This window comes from Pecten maximus, chromosome 3 (genome assembly GCF_902652985.1).
Source record: "Pecten maximus chromosome 3, xPecMax1.1, whole genome shotgun sequence".
Lineage (NCBI taxonomy): Eukaryota > Metazoa > Mollusca > Bivalvia > Pectinida > Pectinidae > Pecten > Pecten maximus.
This window is the reverse complement of record NC_047017.1, coordinates 20,722,307-20,746,733: the sequence shown is the minus strand read 5'-3', so window position 1 is coordinate 20,746,733 and position 24,427 is coordinate 20,722,307. Positions and strand designations below refer to the sequence as shown.

The following is a 24,427-nucleotide window of genomic DNA, read 5'->3' as shown; positions in this document are numbered from 1 at the left end:
TCTGTAATAGCCCCAATACATCACACCAAAAGTTTTACTGTAAATTGTGTTGTTTGTTATCGGCCCATGAACAGCCAGTGTCATGTTGAGGAGGGGTCTCCTTGTAGTAGTTGGTGACTACCTCACTTAACAACATACGAGAGGACCGTCGCATGTCATCCACAGCAATTTTGGTGGTGTCTTGGCCAAGGACACAGCACAGACCAGCCCGCTTCTCAAAACAAACCAACAGACACAATGGTACTGAAACCCCCTTCATATTATCAAGTCATCTCCATTGAACATAATAATGACAAACACAATTCTGTTGTTTTGTATTTATTTAGTAATTGTAACATTGACATATTTGATTTACACAATTGTAATCGGGTAACATCTACACAAATTAATCATGACTTCTCTTCCACAGGTGCACTATCATTTATAAACTTTTAGAAAATGTCCGAAGTCTATTTCACATTTCTGTTTACTATTTGTATACATCTTATTTGTTTTCCCTTAAAAACACTAAAAAATAAACATTATGTGCCACATGGTAGAATACCAAATTTTCTATGTATACATGATCAGCTTTAAAATTTACATCAGGATTTTTTTTGAGTACATGTATTGCAAATCTCCGATAATTAATATTGCACTTTCAGAGGAACCAGAGCCTTTTTGAGGTCAGTTTAATGTACTGGTCTCATTTAAGAGGTTTCTTTTTAATAAGATTTCTTCTAAAGCCAATATTGACACTAGTGTTTTGATGAAAATAAAGAATCTAGCTACGTAATTCATTTCAAATTTCACCTTTCAACTTTCTTTATCGATAAACCCAAAATAGAAAGCATGACATTCAAAACACATCCAACAACCAGAAAAGCCCCTCACATAAAATGCTTTGTGTCCCTGGTACACAGTATTTAAGGTTTTATTCATACAAAATGATGCCTGCAAATACCTGGTAATTCACTTTGTTTAATTGTTAAGAAATACACTCTACATATATTTCTCTTTCCATATTCTCCACTAAGACATCTGAAAAATTTGCATGAAAGTCCAAGGGTGAATTATAGAAATACAAACAAGTGCAAAAGACTTCTGTACAATATAGACATCTTTCACTACCATAGAACTTTAAACAATATAGAAATCTTTCACTCATTTTAAACTATTCACACTTTAGCTTCACGACACCATGTAGACACACAAGATCCTGTACACAGTCAACAATCTCCGACAGTAGATTTGGCAGAGACCTTAAAGACCATTTAGAATTAACACATAATACAAAGTGTGTTTATTGTAGTGGTATTCCAGAAATATTGTACCGGTATATCCTCATAATACAAAGTGTGTTAATTGTGACAGTATTCCAGAAAGATCATACCGGTATAGATCGTACCAATATATCCTATCTTGATTACAGCAACTATGAATGCAAAAATCACTATTGGAAAGTTGAAGCCATACTATTTTTGAGATACATATCGTAAAAATAAGACTTTCCATTAACTACGAAAATTAAAAGTGTCCGCAAACATTTTTTCCTAAATCGGTGCAAAATTATAACATTACAACGTGGCAGGTCTTACAAGAATGTATATGTTATTGCACATAAGCAGAACCCTGTATGTTCAGACTTTTAACTTGCGTCCACGTGAATCCATTTGGCTTTCTCCGTGTAGCATTGTTTACAAACATCAACCAAAATGTATATTAATAGAACATTTTTAATGCTATAGGCTTGTGTATAGCTACATCTCGAACCAATTCCACTATTTAAAAAGAATGAATTGTTTAATGAGTATGAAATCTACAGTCACAGACACATTAATACACGTCTCCATAATACACAATTCTAATCTAATGACTGTGTTTTTCATTTACTAAAACTTCAACTCAAACTACAGTTAGGCTTATTGAAGGACATATTAACTATTAGTTTCTAGGGTTACCAACATTATAGCCGTCTATCCCCTGACTACACGCACTCATCCATTCGATAATGCCGCTCAGAAATGTCATAACATCTGTAACCTTCCGTTATGTATATTTTCAATATAATATATTTTTATAGATCTGCTGTATATGATATTAATGCTGTCCATCTTTCGTTAATTTGTATTATATATTAAGGATTGTAAATTATATGATGTAATCTTTTAGTATGCTTATGAGACGTAAGGCTTAAAGTGAATAAACATTGAAAACTGCAACACAGATATGGGTGGGCTTACGATTGAGCATGAGTTTATTGCTGGATAAATACCTTATATCTATTTTAACACCTCAAAAATTACAAAACAGATATTTGCCCGACTTACTTGCAACTTCCCTCTGTAGTGCAATATAGTATTTTTTTCCTCTTTATATCCAAATTCTACAAAATTTAACGTGCACACTATTCGAAAGAGAAAATAATCATTTATTCACAACAATGCTCTTTCACTCAACCTGTACCCTGTAACTACACGTAAAATATGAATGAAGGCAAATCATAAAAATATACTGCCAACATTGTCAACCGACTACAGACATATCGTCAACCAAATAATAATTTTGAGAACAATATAGGGAGAGGGGAAGAAGGACTATGAAACAAATTTTCATTTAGATAATATTTTTACTTTAATTTTTCAAAAATGTATTGTGATACACAACACAAGTGAAGAAACAAAATACAGGATTCTCGCTTACAACTGGGAAAAACAACAGCTGTGACTACGGCCATCTCAATGGATAATGCTGGTACAAAGCATTATTATGTAACATAAATAAAAGACAGCACAATGAAATCTCATGACCCGGTTTTTACCCGTTATGTGGGTTACTTTTACACATATACACGTTATACCTTGTCACCATGGCTACTACATTCATTCTTAATCAATTTAATATCCTATGCAGACACAAATAATTACCAGTAATCAGTTTCACTCTACGTCACATATATGATACGTACCAATTAAAATTTAACAACTTGGAACGTGTGCAAGACTCTACGAAATCATATTTTGCAATCATAACAATATCATACTTAAATTGTGACTTACCCATGTTTACGAAAAAAAGGAACAAGGATTTTTCATATTTAACTCTGTGGCCAATATTTCATTCAAATACATAGGCAATAAAGTGCTCGACAATGCTATTTCAATCACACCATTTATATAATTTTAAGTGCGAGCAGGTAAAATGTGTCCTCTCCTCTAGATTCTCTAAGCTTTACTAAAATTCATGAAAAATCGTATCTTACACCTCCAATTTTAATTCATCAAATAGCTTTAAGATAAAGCAAAATCAAAGCTACTTCTCTGGCCAAAAAATTAAAAAAAAAAAAAAAAAAAATCTACATTTTTAATAGGTTTAATATCTAAAACCATACTGGAATATTGTGATAATATTTCCTAACAGATATTGGAATATCGTGACAATATTTCCTGAACAGATTCTGGAATATCGTGACAATATTTCCCTAACAAATACACGTGACAATATTTCCCCAACACTGAGAAATCAAAATTCAAGAAAGTTTATGTTAGTTACCAGGTATATTAAATGTGGTTTATACCTAATTAGTTACTACAAATACAGTTTAGCTGATTCTAGTCTGTATTAAATACACATGCCGATAAAACTGTAACCAATCCTATACAGGACGGGTGTATCTTGAATAAAGGTATTTCTGTATAAATCAGCAATAAGCTCGGTATATAATATATTACACTCACAGCCGACAGAATCAGATTTCAAATCATTAGCCATTTTCTTATCTATAATTACTGAACCGGGTAAAAAAGTTCTGGTTGTGATATTAAACTACTAGGGTAACAATTCTGTATCAATGAAAACCTTACATACCTACTCTTCAATGCTGATGTTTAAATCCAAAAATGTTTTCCATGGACTTTTTAATCAAATGATTACAATGGATTTCCCATAAAACATTAATATCCGTGCCACTTATTTGAATTTTTTCATGTAAAATTTCATTTTCAATGTAAAGTTGATGTCCGATTGGTCCTCAAAGAAATAAACATCTTATTAAGGTCCCATCTCTTCCTTTTTCTACATGACATGTTTAAAATGAGATGATTTATTGCTATATGATTTTATATAGACTTTTATCGTTGTTATCAGGTTAAAAACAAACTTTTACCACAGATTTCAAAAATGGGTTTAAATGATATGTAATTAATCTAGTACACTGGCTTTAACATTAGCACTATAATCAACGAGAATTAACAATAAACTTAACTTCCGTGAGAATGCCGTCACACATCAGAGTTTAAATTTTTTTTTAAACTGACATATTTTCTTTATCAATACTCGACACATGCAGAATAGCTTTACTTTCCAGTTCTTTGAACACATAAATAATATTATAGCACTTGTTGTAATAAACAATGATTTTCTACTTTTAAGTATTACATATTTTACTAAAAAAAATATGATAAATTTTCTGTAGAAAAATTTTATGCTCAAATAATTGTGACTGATACCTACAATTAAAGATATTTTATGTCTGCTAAAACAAGACCTACTTAAACATCTCTAAAATATCTACAAAATAAATCAGAGGAGACAAGTGCAATTCATCTACCGCTCAGTTGAATAGTGAAAAAAATAATTGTTCATTTTTTTTTTTTTTTTTGAAAATGAACCTCAAAAACGTACCTGCGTACTATACGCGAGTGCGCACTATACCCGAATATTTACGGTACCAATAACAAAATTTTAGAAAAAAATACCAACAACAACAAAACTTTAGCTTTGGTTTAGCCCTACCACACACACACACCCTACTTGATGATAACTGTATCACCATTTTGTGAGCACTTCTAAATAAAATCTTTACAACATTACAAACCTCCAGCACAAAGTTTCACGTGAATGGCAAAACCAAATAAGTTTAATTAGCACTATAAAAATTACAAATACACAGATAATCTTAATTACATTTCTGTGTTCCGAAGGATTTTTATGAAGTTAAGAAGGATTTTTGCGACACCAGATATAACAAGTCTTGTTTAAAGTTTCAATGAATGGAAGAAATTGAAGATTCTGTTATGCTCCGCCAAAGTTAACTTGATTAGTATACATATTTTGAGATCATTTATACTGTTTTAAATAAAACAGTCATGTTTTATCTCGCTGTGTTTTGTCACCTCATTGTTTTCCATTCAGTATTGCATACTAGACAGAAACCTCCAATATAGTTCACATCGTCACAGTTATATAATGGACAGTTTTGGTGTTCAAACTTCTACCTCATTAAAACCTTCAAATTCTTTACCATGAAAATTTTTCCTTTACACTTGAGAACCAATCTTCACCTAGATTTTCTCAATTTCTCATCTGACAGTATCTATGTTTTTATCTTAATTTTTTTCATCCGTATTTTTATTTTTTTTATCTTAATTAAGTGTCCTTATCTTAAAAAGAAAATATCCGAGCATAATTAAACACAAGGGAAACTTTGATATACCTATACAAGGCTTATCACATGTTTATAGGTTTTATCCTATAAGAACACTATATTTGTTTCCCAACAAGTGCAAAATAATCAGGTAAATAATGCAGAATTTGATATTTCTCTAAATAGATACAATACAGTACTATTTTGGCTGGTCTGAGATTGGACCCTTTTGTCTTATTTTGAGAAGAAAATTAACTGGTAGTGGCATTGCCAAGGAAATTTTCAGGAGTAAAAAAAATGTTTGGTAATATTGCTTAAATAGGAAATAATTTCTTTCACTAGGGAAATGGAGCTCATTATAGGCCCTAAACAGCCCTTAGCAATGTGTACTATCACCAACAGTGAGTAAAGCTGTTTAATAATGACCAGACATCACAATATACTATACAAGTAAAGACCATAGGGTGCTGCTATGTCTATTGTACCATCGAAAATATACTTAAACAAAAAGATTCACAAAGCACTACGATAGCACTTTTACAATTTTAAAATTTCTTACTACATGTTAAGGATTGTAATTCTCTTTGGATTTGATAATACTGAAAATCATTATTGTAAGTTTGTTAGAAATTGACATTATTTGACGTGCCTCGTAGAGAAGGAGCCTCCTAGTGGTAATTTTGCTACACATGGACCTATTCCTCTCGGTATTTCATAAACATCTTAAGATTTTGAATTTGATTGTTTTAATATGATAGAAAGATGAAAGATGTGACAGATATATATTACGTTAATCAGTGGAATGAATTATCACACGATCAGCTGACTCAGATAAGCCCCAAGACTACTTCTGTTGTACAAAAATAGGTCAAGCGACACCCAACAATTAACTCAGCTTGATAGTAAAATCATCTGCTATATTGATTCCCGGTTTTCTTACAGTCACCGTCTTTGTTTTTGAATCGTAAACTGTGTCCAAAGACACCAGCGTACCTTTTCCTGAAAAGAAAAGGTAAACATTATTACACATCTTATGTATTTCAAATTCTTATAGACAAAGGTTTGGTTTGGTTTATTTTGTTTAACGTCCTATTAACAGCTAAGGTCATTTAAGGACGGCCTCCCGTGCGTGCGAAATGTTTGCGTGTGATGAGTGCGTATGTGTGTTTTGGGAGGCTGTGGTATGTTTGTGTTAAGTCTCCTTGTGATAGGCCGGATCTTTTGCCGATTTAGAGTGCTACCTCACTGAAGCATACTGCCGAAGACACCCAGCAGCACACCCCACCCGGTCACATTATACTGACAACAAGTGAACCAGTCGTACCACTCCTAATTTGCTGAACGCTAAGCAGGAGCAGCAACTACCATTTATAAAGACTCTGGTATGTCTCGGCCAGGGGACAGAACCCAAAGCCTTCCTCACAGGGTCGAACGCTCAACTAAAGGCCAAAAGTGAGGCATTGTCAAGGGACAAAGGAATTTAGAATATAAACAGAAGATATTTCACCTAATAGCTCCCCTATTGTTACAGAACTATTATGCTTATATAAATTACTTCAACATTTTATTTGTGTCACATGATGAGCTCTTCATTATTACACCAACAAACAACAAGACTTCCATTAGATCTACTTTTGGAAACCATGGATACCTATATTACAAACTCTGTTTCCATGGACTACAACTATTGATAAACACATAGGAAATCACACTCCAGATCTCGTACCTGATTTTAAAGTGGCAGCCTTTGGTTGATGTGGGTACCCAACAATGACTATTCTTTCTATCCATTCTTTAGTGTCTAATTTGCCACTTGGATCAGCAGCACTGAAAAAGTAAATGTTGACAATCATTGATTAGGTTATGAAGAGTGATGCTTGTTGTAAGGTTCCTATATAGTAGGAGCCTAGCGGTTGGTAGATTCTTTTTGTACTGCACCATACAAAACACAAATTATCTTCCAAAAGTTCCAGTTGTATGAATACAAACTAAATCCAGCTAGGTAACACTGTATGCTTATATTTTTTATGTTATAATAATTTCATCAATAAAACAAATGAAAGGTGGACAAACAGGTTTAAAATAGGAGACAAAAATCAAACGAACAAAACAAGTATCGGGCCTGATGAGTACATGAATATTTCAAAAAGACTTACCTGCTTTCAAAAACATTATCTTTAAATGTGAGCTTCTTGAGGATAAATTTACCACTCTTGTACTTGAATGAGTCATATTCATCAACATAAACATCACCTTCAGCTTCGCCCTATGAAAAACAATAAACATTACAAAATAATTGTTTTTAATTTTATCAGTCATGAAAATATGTAAATCACATTTCATTATTATTGATACTCAAAATATACCTTCGAAATATTGTCATCAGTCAATCATAAAGAAATTACAACAACAACATTTTAATCTAAACATATTTTACATTATAATTTTTTATATAACAGGTGAATTTTTTCCTGTTATTACCTTTTTATCTTGACAGATAATGAAAGTGAATGGATCATTGTGTTATTACCTTTTTATCTAGACAGACAACGAAAGTGAATGGATCATTGTGTTATTACCTTTTTATCTAGACAGACAACGAAAGTGAATGGATCATTGTGTTATTACCTTTTTATCTAGACAGACAACGAAAGTGAATGGATCATTGTGGTATTACCTTTTTATCTAGACAGACAACGAAAGTGAATGGATCATTGTGCATAAGTCCTGAGGAACGGCGGATTCTCATTTTCCGTGGAATGATGGATCCTCCTCTCTGGAATACAGGTATCTTTTCGAGGGCAGCATTGATGTATGTGGAGGCTCCCCCTTTGTAAGTCTCTTGGGTAAGGATATCATACCAGATCTACAGAAAAATGAACAGGAGAGAATTATACTTCTACTATCGACATTAAACATCACTTTTCATTCCTGCAAATGTCAAAGTTCCCAAACTTTACTAAATTTCTAATATCCATATATTTTTCTGTGGTTAAAAGACTACTTTCTTTAAAATATTGATAAATTTTACTTTTGAATCTTGAAATTAAATTCAAAAAAATGTCTTCAAATTAAGATCTTACTGCTTTTTCTTTAATTCAAAATGATGTAAAAATCAATCCTTGATCAAAATTTGATTTCAGGTTTCCAAAACTTAAAATGTATCCTACACTCAATATCACTGAAATCTGAAATCATAATCTTAATAACTTCTGTAGGGTCAAATCAATCATATTTTGAAGTGGTTTCAGACAAGCCCTTTACCTCATTTTGTCCAGGGAAGTAGACTGTGGTTCCAATTCCGCCTGCCTCTGTGATAGGTTTCACCAAAATACTTGTTCCTGAGGAAATAATCATCATCAGTAATGTCAGGGGAAGTAATAGACAGGACTGTACAGTAGTTTTAGTACTGAATTTTGAAAACTTTATTTATCTAAAACATGCTAACTTTATTCCCTCTCCCAATAAGACAAAAATATCAATTTCAATTAATAGTTTAATATATCAATTTTCACAAAATATGTTGCTTAAGTTTCAAATCAGTCGATTAAACATGTTAAATTTTATTGGTCTTAAAATCTTTTGGATAGATATATATATATTTAAATCAGAATGAACAGGGCTTTCCCCCTTTGAAGAAATGTATCCATGAAATTTGACAATTTTCCACAATGTTGTATCATTGAAAGATTGAAAGACCTCAGCTTTATACTTGATGGAGCAACTCAGCTGATTTCAGTATGTGATATTCCATCACAGCAAGAACAATTCAACATCGTCCATACTAACCCAATAAATATTGATCATCCATTTGGAATGTAGATTTGTCCTCTGGATATTCAACCCACAAAGGCATAACTAAAGGTCCGCCATCACGTTCACCCAAGTAGTACAGAGTATACCAGAAAGGCAGGAAGGTGTAGCGGGTACGGATAGCATCACGGGATACCTTCATCAGTCTCTCGTCTAACAGGTACGGCTCTCTCCTCTTGGTGTCTAAGTGAGCATGGGCACGGAAAAATGGCTGGAACGCTGCAGCCTGAATGTCAAGGGCAAAAAACACACAAAAAATTACAGAATGTTGTTAATTAAGGGATACTACAATACTACCCTTACATTTAAACACTGTATGGAGTAACATCACTGTAGGAACTTATTGAAATCACATTAATTTTCACAAATTTATGGAAAATTCAAATCTGTTATGAAAGTTGACATTTCAGGGCAGGATTTGTTTGCTTACAAAAACACAGAGGTGGTGTACTTTAATAAAACTATTTTTTACCAAGTGTATTAATGTAGACTCCCCCCCCCCCCCCCCCCCTCCAAGAATTAATGTATTTGGGCTTCTCTCCAATAGAAAATATACATTAAACTATGAAGACTGTATTGATAATTCCACGACGTAAAACAAATTTTTACAGGCTTTAAGAACAAATTTTCTGCAGGCTTTAAGTAAGCAAACAGATGTAAAGGTTGAAATTCTACAAGGCATGTGCTGTGTTTAACTGTCAATTAGGAAACACTCGGTATAACATACCTGGTACCATCTGGCAATGAGTTCTGGTTCAGGGTTCCTGAAGAAACCTCCAATATCGGCCCCTGAGAATGTGATGCCCACCAAGTTGAGAGAGAGAATCATGGGGTTAGACACCTTAAGATGAGACCATTCTCCCATGTTGTCTCCTGTCCATATAGCCCCTAAAATAAAATTACACATGACGTATGTTACTTTCTGTTCAAACATTTATCTTCTTTTGACATCAAGAGTGTTTTGTTTGGCTTTTGAATTAAAATTGACAGTTTCTAAACCTTCAATATGATGTGTAGCTATTTTATTAAAAACAATAACACAATGTTAACTTATATTGCAGACAGACGAGGTTTACTTACAAGCATATATAGGACATTTTGATAATCTTATATAATGATGATCTATGATTTCTAAACTTGTCACAACTTAGAGAAAAGAGGTGATAGCAAAATACCCATGTAAGTTCAGGTTAAGGGAAAGAACACAATCAAATGTGGTTACATGCTGTATTTAATCTACAATAGTTACAGTATTTTCTGTCCTTGTACAATTTAATGTCTTCAATAACAAGTCTGTAATTGTATGGTCTATTCCGAATGACATGACTCTTTCAATTTCAAATCTATTACAAGCAGAAAAAAAAAAGTTTGACTCATTTCTTTTCCAAAATAGGTAAAAACTGAGGCTTGTAGAGAATTTTGTCCCTATGTGGAAATCCATCCATTTGGATATCTCTATTCCACACCCTGACGCTGGTCCATAAATTCCTATCATTCGATGGCTATATACAGTAACACATATTTCTACGGTCTAATTGTTCACACATCTCAATGTATATACCTGATCTCTGTGATCCAGCGAAGAAAGCCCTGGACAACACAAATGGTCGCTGTTCATTGTTAGATCTCAGCTTGATTCCTTCTCCTGTAGCATGGTGCTAATTCATAAAGCAAATAATTCAGGTAAATACATTTTCCCCAATACCATATACAGAAGACATACTTATTTTATCATTTTGATCTTTTCTATTTAGAATAAATCCCGTAATCAATGACAAGATTTTTCATGAGTCTATACAACACGTGAAAACTTCTACACTGAAAAGTTATAAGCTGATTAACTCCAGGAAATGAATGCTGATGAAAGATTCTTCCAAAATCACTTTCTTATTTATCTAACACAGTTAATGTAGTAATGTTTTAACATTGCAAGGTCTACAATATGTGAAGTTTCAGTAGCAGATATATATTGCACAAAATTTGATTGCGATAATAACCTGTGCTTTCTGAAACATCAGGGGCCTGTTCGTTTATGCAGACAAACCGGTTTGTCAGTTTTTAAATATAATATTTCAAACAAATATCTTGACGGACCTGCAAATGTTAATATAGGCCTTGGGAGTCCTTTTCAAGGCTTGTCTGAAAACGATATAAAATCACCAGGTCCGTCTTTATTTCATAAACTAACAACACCGATCTAACTGGACCAACCGTTTGGACCGCAAAAACGAAAATGGCCCAGGTCAACATGAGTGTTAATGCTTCCTGAGAATAGTTATACGAGAGTGTGAATCACTTACCACATACATCCCATAGAGATTGTGGATGTCTCTGTTCTCCCAGCCTCCAAAATGTTTCACATCTTTGTGGAAGGTGATTTCCGGTCCATTAAATACAGAGGGTTCGTTCATGTCATTCCAGATGTAGAGATCGGACGTACTTCCTTTGTACTGATCGTACGCGAACTTACTCGCCCACCATTTCCGGATTGCTGGGTTAAGAAAGTCTGGCCAGATCGAGGAACCTTTAACACAACATCACATAGTTTATTTAAGGTATCAAAAATTATGGAAGACTGTTCCTCCAGATCTATAAACATTGTCCAGTAAAGGTTAAATAAGTTTCCCAAATTATCAATATTATGATTTACCCAGTTCTCATGCAATGACCAAGCAATCCAGTGACTAAAGTGTTTTTTTTTTATTCACACCAGAATCAAGTGTGCCAAAAATTTAGACCAGAACTTTATAAATAGATTCCATACCTGGCCAGCACCAGCCCTCATATTCGCCTCCATCTTTGTTCTTAACAGTCAAATCATGGTTTTTACAATCGGCGTATACACCAAAGTTATCGTCCTTTTTGAGATGAGGATCTACAATGGTGACCATTTTCCTCCCACGGGAGGCTACATTGTTGATCATGTCCTCAGGGTGAGAGAACTTGTCCTTCTCCCATGTAAAATATCTGGAAAATGACATTTATAATTAGTGACTTCATTTCTTCCAGCTTTATCCATCATCGAATCCCTTAACTAAACCGAGTTACATGTACTTTGCCTTATAAATTCTTTAAAGTAGTATAAGTTGCATTCTCCTTATCATCAACGTTCTAAGAAATAGCTATAGCTATCAATCTAATCTATACAAACAATAAAACTCACAGTTTAACATAATTTATTACAAGTTAATGATATGCCTGTATATATGAGGTGAATTTGGGTAAGGTTTTGAGATAGTCTAGGCAGAAGTATGATATGCAGGCTTTCAAGTTTTCTACAGATTGAATCCACACACAAGTTTTATAATTAGAGTTTCATATATCCGATAATCTACAGATTGAATCCACACACAAGTTTTATAATTAGATTCATATATATCTGATAATCTACAGATTGAATCCACACACAAGTTTTATAATTAGATTCATATATCCGATAATCTACAGATTGAATCCACACACAAGTTTTATAATTAGAGTTTCATATATCTGATAATCTTCAGATTGAATCCACACCCAAGTTTTATAATTAGATTCATATATTTGATAATCCACAGATTGAATCCACACACAAGTTTTATAATTAGTTTCATATATCTGATAATCTTCAGATTGAATCCACACGCAAGTTTTATAATTAGAATCATATATTTGATAATCCACAGATTGAATCCACACACAAGTTTTATAATTAGATTCATATATTTGATAATCTACAGATTGAATCCACACAAAAGTTTTATAATTAGTTTTATATATCTGATAATCTACAGATTGAATCCACACACAAGTTTTATAATTAGAGTTTCATATATCTGATAATCTTCAGATTGAATCCACACCCAAGTTTTATAATTAGATTCATATATTTGATAATCCACAGATTGAATCCACACACAAGTTTTATAATTAGTTTCATATATCTGATAATCTTCAGATTGAATCCACACGCAAGTTTTATAATTAGAATCATATATTTGATAATCCACAGATTGAATCCACACACAAGTTTTATAATTAGATTCATATATTTGATAATCTACAGATTGAATCCACACACAAGTTTTATAATTATAGTTTCATATATCTGATAATCTACAGATTGAATCCACACACAAGTTTTATAATTAGAGTTTTATATATCTGAAGTTTCCTACCTTTTACCGTCAGTGTGTTCAATATCCAGCCAAATGACATCATATGGAATCTGAAACTTGTCCATGTTAGCGTCAACACTGAAAGATTAAAGTTTACAAAATTACACCGAGATATGGGTGCTCATGCAGCAAATTATATACTGTAAATGTGTATCAGTGGCATAAACACTAAAGCAATTAAATGATTATTATTTCCTCTGATATGCACGGCCCATTTATACTTCACCAAAAATGTTAATTGTCATAGTGTCATAATGAACCATCCATGGAAGTATAACTCCAATGAATACGATGATTGTATAAAATTGACGAATTTTGAACAGCGTATTATTTTAACAATTAATTATATACATATCTACTGACACTAAACAACAGTTATCCTGTAACAATGGAAGCGTCCTTACTTTTTAACATCATCCTGATCGTTGTAGTTCCATCTGCACTGATGGTAGGCAATGGCAAACAACTGCAAAACAAATCAAATTTGTTAAGATGAATTACCCTCAACAGTGTCTTTAGAAATATGACAATGATGTTAATTTTGTGCTATTCTTTCTGTAACAAATTTGAATGTTTGAATGGTTTTTTTCTACATGTATATTAAATGTCAGAATTGTGTATTAAAACTATGATAATCTCTTTAAATAACCCAACACAAAAATACACAACCGGATAAACATCAGTTATACAGAAAACAGAGAAACAAATTTCAAACTTACCGGTGGTAGAGGTGTGGTTCCAGTGAGGATAGCGTATTGTTTGAAGACCTGTTTTGGTGATGGTCCCATCATTATAAATAGATCAATGATTCCACTCTCAGAGAACCAGTGAGTATCAGTCTGTGGAATATCAGAACTTCCCTTCACCAGATCAGCCACCTTGGACAAAAATGTCTGAAATAAAAAGTAATTTATTATTATTTGTAGAAATTTTATCAAATAACTGCTCATAAATTCTATTCTTCATTTTGTAACAGGCCTAAGGACCCTACATATAAATTTTGTCCCTCAATGTAGAGTAGTACCACCTATTGTTGGACAACATAAAAGTTTTTTGAAACACTGATGATGAAAAGAAATTGACTTTGAAGGGCTAAGTACCAGGCATACTGACAAAATACAGTTTGTATTTGTTTCATATTACAGTTCACTTCAAACAATGAATAACAATTCTTTGCATTAAAGACTTAATACTGATGACTATTTTGCCTATATACATACTCTATGCATATAATATACAGCATGCTTCTAATCGGAAATGAACACAAGATACCTTTAATCAAAAGTTGAAAATTATTGCCGGAGAGTCTCATCAGTTATCCCCCTTTCAATATAAAATGTTTAATACATGAAAGTCCTACATAAAATGTCTCATATTTGTTCTGCTAATATCAGTTACCTTGTCAGCTACATTTGATCGAATGTCAATCCAAGTCTCGGCAGCGTTGTTCCAGTATATTCCAACTGTTCTTTTCTCACTAAAAAAGGCAATAGGATATTTTCATGGGCATCAACACCAATGTTTTACAACAAAATCTCCAAAATGTTTCATTCTACGGATGATGGTACCCTTAACAGAAATTCTGAGGTTTGGGATGCAATAAATGCTGTATAATAGTTAAATTGTTCTTTACATACCAGATACTGTACTAAAATACATCTGTACTTACTTGTGAGCAATCATCAAGGGGACAGATCCGTAAAGGGCCATAGGGTTGTATAATTCATACTCAAACACGTCCAAGTTAAACAGGCGGTAGGGGTCGGTGTCTCTGCAGATTAAAAGAATTATGTATGAACTAGGGTATCACAAAAGATAAACAGAAGAAGTATCAATGAGTATCATACAAATGGTACATCATATATCCAACGTTGATGGAGTCAGACAGGCAGTAAACTTGTACATACCTACTAAATTCTATGCGGCAGTGATAGAAATTAAGCTTTAACACATACATGTGTACATGCAGTTGAAGTACATATTCTGTAGGAATGACTTGTAAGTCCAAGGCCATCAAATACTTTCCTGAAAGTTCCACACTATCAAATACTGATGCCAGCCATTTTGAAGTTTAGACTTAAATCACAAACTATATTATTCAGAACTAGCTGGGGAAAATAACTTTTGAAATCATTGACGCCAAAAATACTTACTTGGTTGATTTCAATGCAAGTGATTCAGCATGCTCTGGTATACCATACACATGCTCAAAGCCAGGAAATCCAATGTCCATTCCAACTGATGCTGGACCTGTTTAAGCAATGATGTAAAATGCACCGATATAATATTAAAAATTCATATGAATTAGATTGCTATCACCAGATTATACATGTAACCAAGATAACTGATTACAAACAAAAAAGATGCCTTTCATTAAAAGTTTACTATCATTCTTTGGACATAACAAATGGTCATTAACTAAAGAATCTATTCAGAGACATTTTGAAACTTTTATATTTCCATCCACAATCTACAAAGATTATGAAGTAGTCATTGTTCTTTCTTTGTCTACAAAAATAATGATACTGCATTAAACCTGGTAACCCAATAATTCCACCATTTTATTCACAATTTAGAAATAATTTTTCTTTTAACTTTTTTTTATTATTCTGTTACATAATTATAACAAGACTGGGTAAAATAGGTAATTTGATGGTGATGTAATGGGGACATGATGATGATGGTAATATGATGGTGTTGCGATGGTGATGTGATGGTGACATGATGATGGTGTTGCGATGGTGATGTGATGGTGACATGATGATGGTAATATGATGGTGTTGCGATGGTGATGTGATGGTGACATGATGATGATGGTAATATGATGGTGTTGCGATGGTGATGTGATTGATGGTGACATGATGATGATGGTAATATGATGGTGTTGCGATGGTGATGTGATTGATGGTGACGTGATGATGATGGTAATATGATGGTGATGTGATGGTGACATGATGATGATGGTAATATGATGGTGTTGCGATGGTGATGTGATGGTGACATGATGATGATGGTAATATGATGGTGTTGCGATGGTGATGTGATGGTGACGTGATGATGATGGTAATATGATGGTGATGTGATGGTGATGTGATGATGATGGTAATATGATGGTGTTGCGATGGTGATGTGATGGTGACATGATGATGATGGTAATATGATGGTGTTGCGATGGTGATTTGATGGTGACATGATGGTGATTGTGTTGTACCATTGGGTTTGCTGTCAGCAAATCCCTTGAAGGACTCCTCCCACAAATTAGGCTCCTCAGATTGCTGATCTTGTGTTTCAGCTGCAACTTCCTCCTCTTTATTTTCCTCTTCTGCCTCATCATCCTCCTGGATAATGGAAACAACACCGTTTATCATTTTTCCTACATACAAATATGTGTATTCATCTATATTAAGAGATACTAGAATTCCACTGAAGTAGATGTGTCACCTGCATCCACTTAATTGAAAGGATGTCATTTTAAAATTATCATGAGCACCATATGAAAAGCATCATGCTTCCAGTTTCCTGAGTAAGCCACATCCAGTGATTCAATTTGATGTGGCAAGCGGTAGCTGAAAAAAGGATGAAAAACTGATGTGATTACCTGTGTGCAAAGGACAACTCCAACAAAAAATGAAACTTTGACATGGGGTTCAATCTCAATCTGTTATCTAATATGATCAAGCCACATATCAAGTAAGAAATTGATGTATGAAGCAGTAGCGAAAAAAGTACGGAAAACAAGTAATTACAAGAAGTTCCTATGTGCAAAAGGTAATAACTTCAGAAAAAAATAAAATATTGACATGGGGTTCGCCCTCAATCTAATTCATTATGACAAAGCGACACATTAAGTTACAAGTAGATGTGGTAAATGGTAAGGACAAAAATTCGGGAAAACTAAAGTGTGTCTGACACATGACACAAGATCCCTAAGTGTACGCCATGCCTCGCAGGCGACACGATAAACTAGAAATCGGGATATCAAATGGATAGCGATACAAACTTTGTATAATATAATGTTTACACTATCAGCAGCAAATGATAAAATGCTTAACTTACGATTTGCAATCAATCAATCTGAAATATTTGTTTACTTATAGACCTGACAGAGAATATATATATGACGAACAGCCTGACAGTAATAGTAACCTATACTAACTGTCAGCATATGCATTACAAAGCAGACAAAGTAAAAAATATATATTGTTCTCTGAAGTAAACGCATCCTTCAAATGAAATCCCTGCATTAAAGGATCAAAAACAAACCTTTTTCAGGAGCTCAAGTTATTTTACAGAAACAAAGAAAGGCCAAATAGACAGAGAAACAGAAGGACAACTACACACTGTTAAATCTGATTGAGCTAAAATGAGGAATGGAAGGTTTTTTGCACAAGAAGTGAGTGTGAAAAGGAATACCTTGTTTTCTTCTCCCTCTGGCTTTTCTTGGTTGTCTGGCTCAGCAGGTTTTGGTTCTCTGAAAGGTTCGGAAAACCATGAATATATCCCAGTACCAACTCTATGAAACCATCCCCTAAAATAGTAGAAACGGACTTGTTGCCCTTTGTACTGGTTAAGTATATCAACGTGCAATATTAGTGGAACCACAACAAACAGGAAGCATAGGAAATGAGAGTAAAGAGTGTAGTCACACAGGTTAAATAACCATCACCACACACAATACATTGACTGTATCTAGTTACTGATATATGCAATGAATGCCATTATATAGCTTAACATACAGAGTAACAAGCAATTTACCATCAAAATTATTCAGGCATATGAATGTTTGACAGAAGGAGAAAGATGAGGAAGAAATAAGAAATTGCAAAAACGTTAACAAAAAAAAAGATAAAAAAGCAACAACATCGAGTAAATGTCCCAAAAATCTATCAGCAATCGGGGCTGTTTCTGAGGGCTTTTTGGGGCCGTTAATGGGCCCATTCCCAATTGATATTATTTCACATTTAAGCCAAATTCCCAAATTTTGCAGTTTACTCCTAAAAAAGTCTTTCCCAATTTACCAATTTTCTTCCCAAAATGAGACAAAAAGGTTTTATCTCAATGGACATAACAATTAAAACACATTCTTAATTTTCAATAAACATAAAAAGGACACTTACTTTAAAAGCAAAACATTTACTGATCATTTGAAATTTTACTTACGGCTTTGTGCGAAGATGTTCAAATTTGAGCAGTCCTTGTGCATTGACACCCACCACATGGTCCCCCTCCGTGAAGAAGTCCACACGGAATGGCTTGCTTGTCAGTACTACCTTGTTGTTTTCGAGACCAAATGTCACACTCTGATCATTTTTGTCGATAATTTTTATCCTATTTATAAGGGAAACAAATGTATTAATACAATGGCACTGAACAAATTTCTTATTTTTCAGTTTTCTAACTCTTGAGTTGTTATTCTTAAAGGCAACATAGATTAATCAAAAATTAAGAATAGAGTCAGTGTTATAGACGGGTTTATTTATGACTCAATAACTTTTTTTATGATAAGATGTCATTTATTTTTAGAGAAAACATAAAGAGAATGTTAACAATTTCAAAAAATTATGTACAAGAATGTGGATTTGGTGTAGTGGTGTAAGTTGCAGGTTTTTCTGGCATGGCCATATGGTGTTAAAGATCCTGATTGCAAGGCTCGATCATCAGGACTTGAGTTATGAAATTCTGTTTCTTCTTCATTTGAGTTACCATGTTGTATATACAATATATGTATGTTACAATCTGAATGTGTTTGGTTATCATTACAACAGACCATGCTCTAAAGTAATGATATATATGTTGTACTTACCCTTGTTGCTTGGGTTCACCAACCAAAACATCTCCGATGGGAATTTCAAACCGGGGCTTAATAGGATTCAGCTCGTTTATTTTCAGTCTTGCTGTGTTTTCTTGTAAGCCATATAGCTCTAGTAGCAGTCTTACATTATTTTTAGTATTCAATAATTGAACTTGCACATTTGTTGCTTGTATTTTAAGCGAGTCCATCAAAATTACATAAGGACTTTCTCCTGATGGCACTGCCCTATGGCGTCTGAAAATAGGAATTATAATGTTACAAAGACAAATTTAAACTAAAGTGTTATACTTATGATGTTTTACTCTGGTACAGGGGTGTAAAAATCCACAAGCCCGATGCCAGAGGCTACCAAATTTTCAGCTTAGGCTTTCCCATGGTGTTTCAACAGATACAGAAAAAATTTAATTCAATTCTATTCATGGGAGTGTCCAAAACACACTTTTAACCTTGAAATTCTTGGCAATATTCAAACCTTGTAAATCTGAATAATATGGAGTCATTTGTGTCAAATGATCATGTAAGACCTCCCATTATCACAATTATTATCATAGCTTTTCACATGTATGCAAGTATCTTTCTGAACATGTTGTTTATTGAATCTTTAATTTTATAATTGTTTCCCATATTTAATTGGACGAGTAGATTTTTAGTTCGGACAGTGGATTTTTGGTGAATACTCTCACTGGTACTGGGCTAGTGATTAGAAAACATTTTTACGCCCCTGTGGTGTCTAGTAATACATATACAATATATCACCTACATTCTAAACAGGTAAGTATGACATTAGCTGAGTATTCAGGTTATATTTTTCTTTCTGTTCAACATACAGGTAGAAATGTTATGTTTAAATTTAGCAAAGTTTGAACAAATATTTACTATCCTGACAGAAAATGTTACATTTCTTACAAAGAAAGAATATATCCTTGGCTTAGGTTTGAATGTACCATATAGATTCAAGTGTCAAGCAACTATATATATATACGGTACTTACTTGCAAAACCCACTCTGATCACATGTCTTAAAATTATCTCTGCTGACAGCAACTATATTGGATATCAGCAAACAACAGCAAATCAAGTGCAATGTCGTGGCCATCCTGAAAGGCATGCATTCATTAAGTAATAATTGTTATTTATAATTATGAACAAATTCAGTATTTCAATTCAAATATTAAAGTAATTCCAATATTCCATTGAATGTTCAATTCACAGACATATAGAGCATGAAAAAGGTCATGTAATGCCCCACTAGGGATCAAACCCAGGATGTGTGGCTTATACTAGACTTATGCTCAACCGACCATGCTGTAAAACCGAGTGGTATATTACAGCTAGTAATCAGTGTTCCAGCTAGGATTTGAAAAGGGCAGGGCGCTGCCTAAAAAAAGGGCATTTTTGTGCGCGACTTTTTTTCCAGGCCTACCTATCTTCTACCTTATTTTACAGGACAATTCGAGTACATTCATGCATTACATATGACCTGATTCATAGAGACAAATAGAAATATGTTGATTTTTTTTTATTATTTCGTTTGTGTGTAAAAATATCTTCTTTCTTCTCTTTATTCTTCAAATATTGTTTTAAATTTTGATGGTAAAAGTAATGACCTAGAGTAATTCAAAAATAAAATGATATTAGCATTATTTCAATTTAAGGGTGTATTGATAGAATCCATATACGATAATTACGTCCAATCAAAAAGTTACTATCAGATTATAGTCAACAGAGCGATATTTTCAACAAGAAGTTGGTCTGTCCATATACCTACATATATATACTAACTAATTAATATAGGTCTCTGGTCTGTCCGTTGTGATTGTAAGACGACTAATTGTAAGTGAAGATATTATGGAGCAAAGGAGAAAATGTGGTCAAGCATATACGAGAAAAAATGATTAAGTAAAAGAAATTCTATTATTTAATATCTGAATAAACTTCGTCCAAATAACTACGATGCATCTTGTAAGCGGCGGTAAATTTCTACTTTCACTTTAGACTCTTTAGAAATAACGGTAAACTAAAATCAGGAAATTATAGCAAGTTAACATTTTCTTGAATTACTTATAAGAAATGGTAAACGAATTAGAGCCGGTTATGATTCGCAAGTTTCTGATCAAACATTTGTTCCGTTGCTCTCGTAAACAAACGGTCCCCGCGTGTTGTTAGAAATGTATTCACTTGGCTATCACATGACCCGCAGTTAATGCAGAGTCGGCATTTCTGATACGAAAATAACACAATATAAACTAAACTTTTGCAACCATTATTCACATGAGAAGATATTTTTATATGTCCTTTATTTATTTATGAAAAATAAACATTTTGTATAGAAATCCGCAATCCAACAAGGAATTTGCGACATCTGCATTTACAACGAACCATTTCCGGCGTCCCGCCAAACTTCATCAAATAAAATCAACCGAAAGCTCATTTTGATTACTGGAAAATCACTGGAAAGTGATCTCATGATCATTTACCTAAAAGTTGCTTGGTTAAAACCAGAAGGATTTCGTGTTGTCACGTGAAGAAAATTTCAAAGATATATAGATCGATCGCCAATGCACACGTGCTCATGGGATAACTTTACGACAAACGTGCGGCTCTTTTCGGTCTTGTCAAAAGTTGTTTACATAAGTAAAACAACATTTCCATCCATTATCATTACTTTGTTAATCTTCAAAAAGCCGTCGTGATTATGATTTAATTGGATTACCAACCGATCCCATCGTCAGTATCGACTCGTCACGGTTAAATGAATCTATTAAAACACCATCTCGATCCCCAGCTGACCGATCACTGCCTCAGGCAGCGTACATCAGTACCGTGGATAAGGGTCTAAACACAGGTAAGGGGACTAGTGTTACATGTGGCCAATTAGTGACTGACTGACTGTATATTGCATGGCTTCAGCAAATCGGATTTAGAGTATACGAGGCAAAATGAGCATCAATGACACTTAGAAAAAGGGCAGTACTACAGGAAAAGGGGCGGGGCGCATTTCTAACTTTGAATTAGGGGCAGGGCGCCGCGCCCTGCTAACCCGACCTAGCTGGAACACTGGTAATTATACCAGGGTTACATACTTCCGTGCAAGGACAGAACTTGCCATTGAGTTTCTGGGGTAGGTCAGCGACGCTTGTGGAATATTGTACATAGGTTATTATCAATTATATCTAATCCAATACCTCTGCTAGAGATAAAACCTGGAACTTTGAATTCTATTTGTCAAAAAAATCAATTTTACAAATTCACAGCAGCAAGCTGCATTTTAACACATTAATTCATGTCATTTTTGAAATGCTGTTACCGGGGTATATATATCTGCAAGCTATGATGTGGTTGGTTTTTAAGGCTCCATAAGTGTAGAAAATGATGGATGAGTGATGGTCAATTGGCAAACGTACCTTTCAGGAGGTTTGAGACCTCCAACTTTCATATAAAATAAGCAGACTTGCCTATGCTAATTAAAGTATAGCTTTGTTACTAAAAATAGCTACAATCACTTTAAACTTAACTTTCACAAAATTTTCGTCCAAGTTATATTTATTTAGTCATGAAACATCATCAAAATGTAAAAATGAAAGTTAATTTCATGCAGGGAAGTACCAAAAAATGATGCAATACTTCCGGTAAAGTAACATCAAGTTTCTATATATATATGTAGCCAATGCTTTCAGTAAACATCTTTTGAATTAGTGTGACTTTAAATGATATTGTGCAATTTACTGCAATTCGGGGTATTTTTAGTAACGGATGCATATTAAAACTTGCGTATATAAGGCAAGTTTGCGTACATGTATTATACAAATGTTGCTGGTTTTCCTCAACCTGTTCAATGGATACCGTCCATTCAAGACATGAAGAGAGGCAAGTTCAAGGCTAGAATCTACTATATACAGGCAATGCAATGAAAATGGCACTCCAAAATATATACTACATGGATATTTGGTTTTGTTTATACAATACTGTATTGTGCTTTCATAGTACGAGACTATTTATCTGGCAACTTGCATTGGTTACAAATAACAATACCAGGCAGTTATCCAACATGGGAATACAGTACATATAGTATATTTCCTCTTTTTATTATTCAATGATTTATCAATCACATAGAAATATTCCAGGGACATTTTACACATCTGAATCGTAAATCTATCACTTATAACATATAGGCCTACAAACCAAAACGTGTGCTCTTAATCTGTGTTCTTACTGGTGATTATGAATATTTCATTGAGTGGCCGAGAAAGGGGAAATCTGAAAGCTAACCGGTTGCCGGTGGAAAGTCACTCCCTTTCAAGATTTAAGCTAGATCTTCCTATGCAATGTAGAATAATGCATATTTTTATTACAAATGTCAAATTTCATCAAAATTCTGCAGTTGAACAGCGGGCATCGTCTCTACTGAAAATTTATTTATCGTCCAATATCAGCCAACCAAATGCTACCACGACACACAAAACTGAAGAGTTCCGATTGATTTGTTACGACAAAGCCGGTCAACTGCCACGTTATTTATCGGTGTAACAACAACACATTACTGATTCTTTTACTTGCATTTCAATCGAAACATCGAAAACAACACCGTGTAATTATTGAACAAATTCTGTTTGCTATATTTCCATCTTAAACTATCTACATTTGAAAGAAACTTACCACGACGAAGTTTGCGTGGTCTTCGCCATCTTTGGTAAATATATAAAGTTAGTTTCGTACTAAAGTAATTCTCGGAACATAAAAAAGTGCACTTCGCTTAGAAGACAATTCGTTAAATATTATAAAGAAGTACAAAGCAATATGTGTTTGTATTTTTTTACAATAAGAACTAAGCATTTGATAAAATACGCAAATAAAAACACCTGTTATACTAGCTTTTTGGAAATGATCGAATTATCTTGGCGAAGGTGTTCGACACTCACCATGGACAGGAATTAAATACTTCTATTTTTATTTATTATTATTATTTTTTTTTTTTTTTAAAGTACAAACATATTTTGACCAGGTGTTCTGCAAGGGTAAGAGTCTTGTTAGAAAATACACCAACTTATTTCAATTAAAGCCAGCTCGTGCATCAGTTTGAACTTTCTTATATATACATGTACATATGTATCTGTATTTGACACTAAAAGTCTGATATAAAAGAAAGCTTTCCTGTGGGATCTCCAGACCAAGGAAATAAATTACATGGGGTTCATTAGCAGCGACAACTTATGTCATGGACAAATGAAATATTTAGAATATG

The 24,427-nt window shown here is 33.6% G+C and overlaps 1 protein-coding gene across 2 annotated transcripts; it reads right to left on the bottom strand.

The window, feature by feature from the left end:
- Nucleotides 1–305: 305 nt before the first annotated feature.
- Nucleotides 306–23,875, bottom strand: LOC117323533 (neutral alpha-glucosidase AB-like). 2 transcript variants are annotated; one of them, XM_033878807.1, is made up of 22 exons: nt 23,842–23,875; nt 20,178–20,282; nt 19,178–19,420; nt 18,535–18,702; nt 17,788–17,902; nt 16,586–16,712; nt 15,528–15,624; nt 15,044–15,145; nt 14,773–14,851; nt 14,094–14,267; nt 13,779–13,840; nt 13,375–13,452; nt 11,982–12,184; nt 11,518–11,741; nt 10,779–10,875; nt 9,945–10,105; nt 9,194–9,443; nt 8,669–8,745; nt 8,082–8,270; nt 7,561–7,670; nt 7,131–7,231; nt 306–6,403 (listed from the first exon to the last, which is right to left on the bottom strand). In XM_033878807.1, exons 1-22 carry the CDS (start codon nt 23,868–23,870, stop codon nt 6,291–6,293), a joined length of 2,904 nt encoding a protein of 967 aa, XP_033734698.1. In that variant the 5' UTR covers nt 23,871–23,875; the 3' UTR covers nt 306–6,290. The 2 variants fall into 2 exon arrangements, with proteins under 2 accessions (XP_033734698.1, XP_033734699.1); XM_033878808.1 differs by having other exon boundaries at nt 17,788–17,845.
- Between the last annotated feature and the right edge of the window lie 552 nt (nt 23,876–24,427).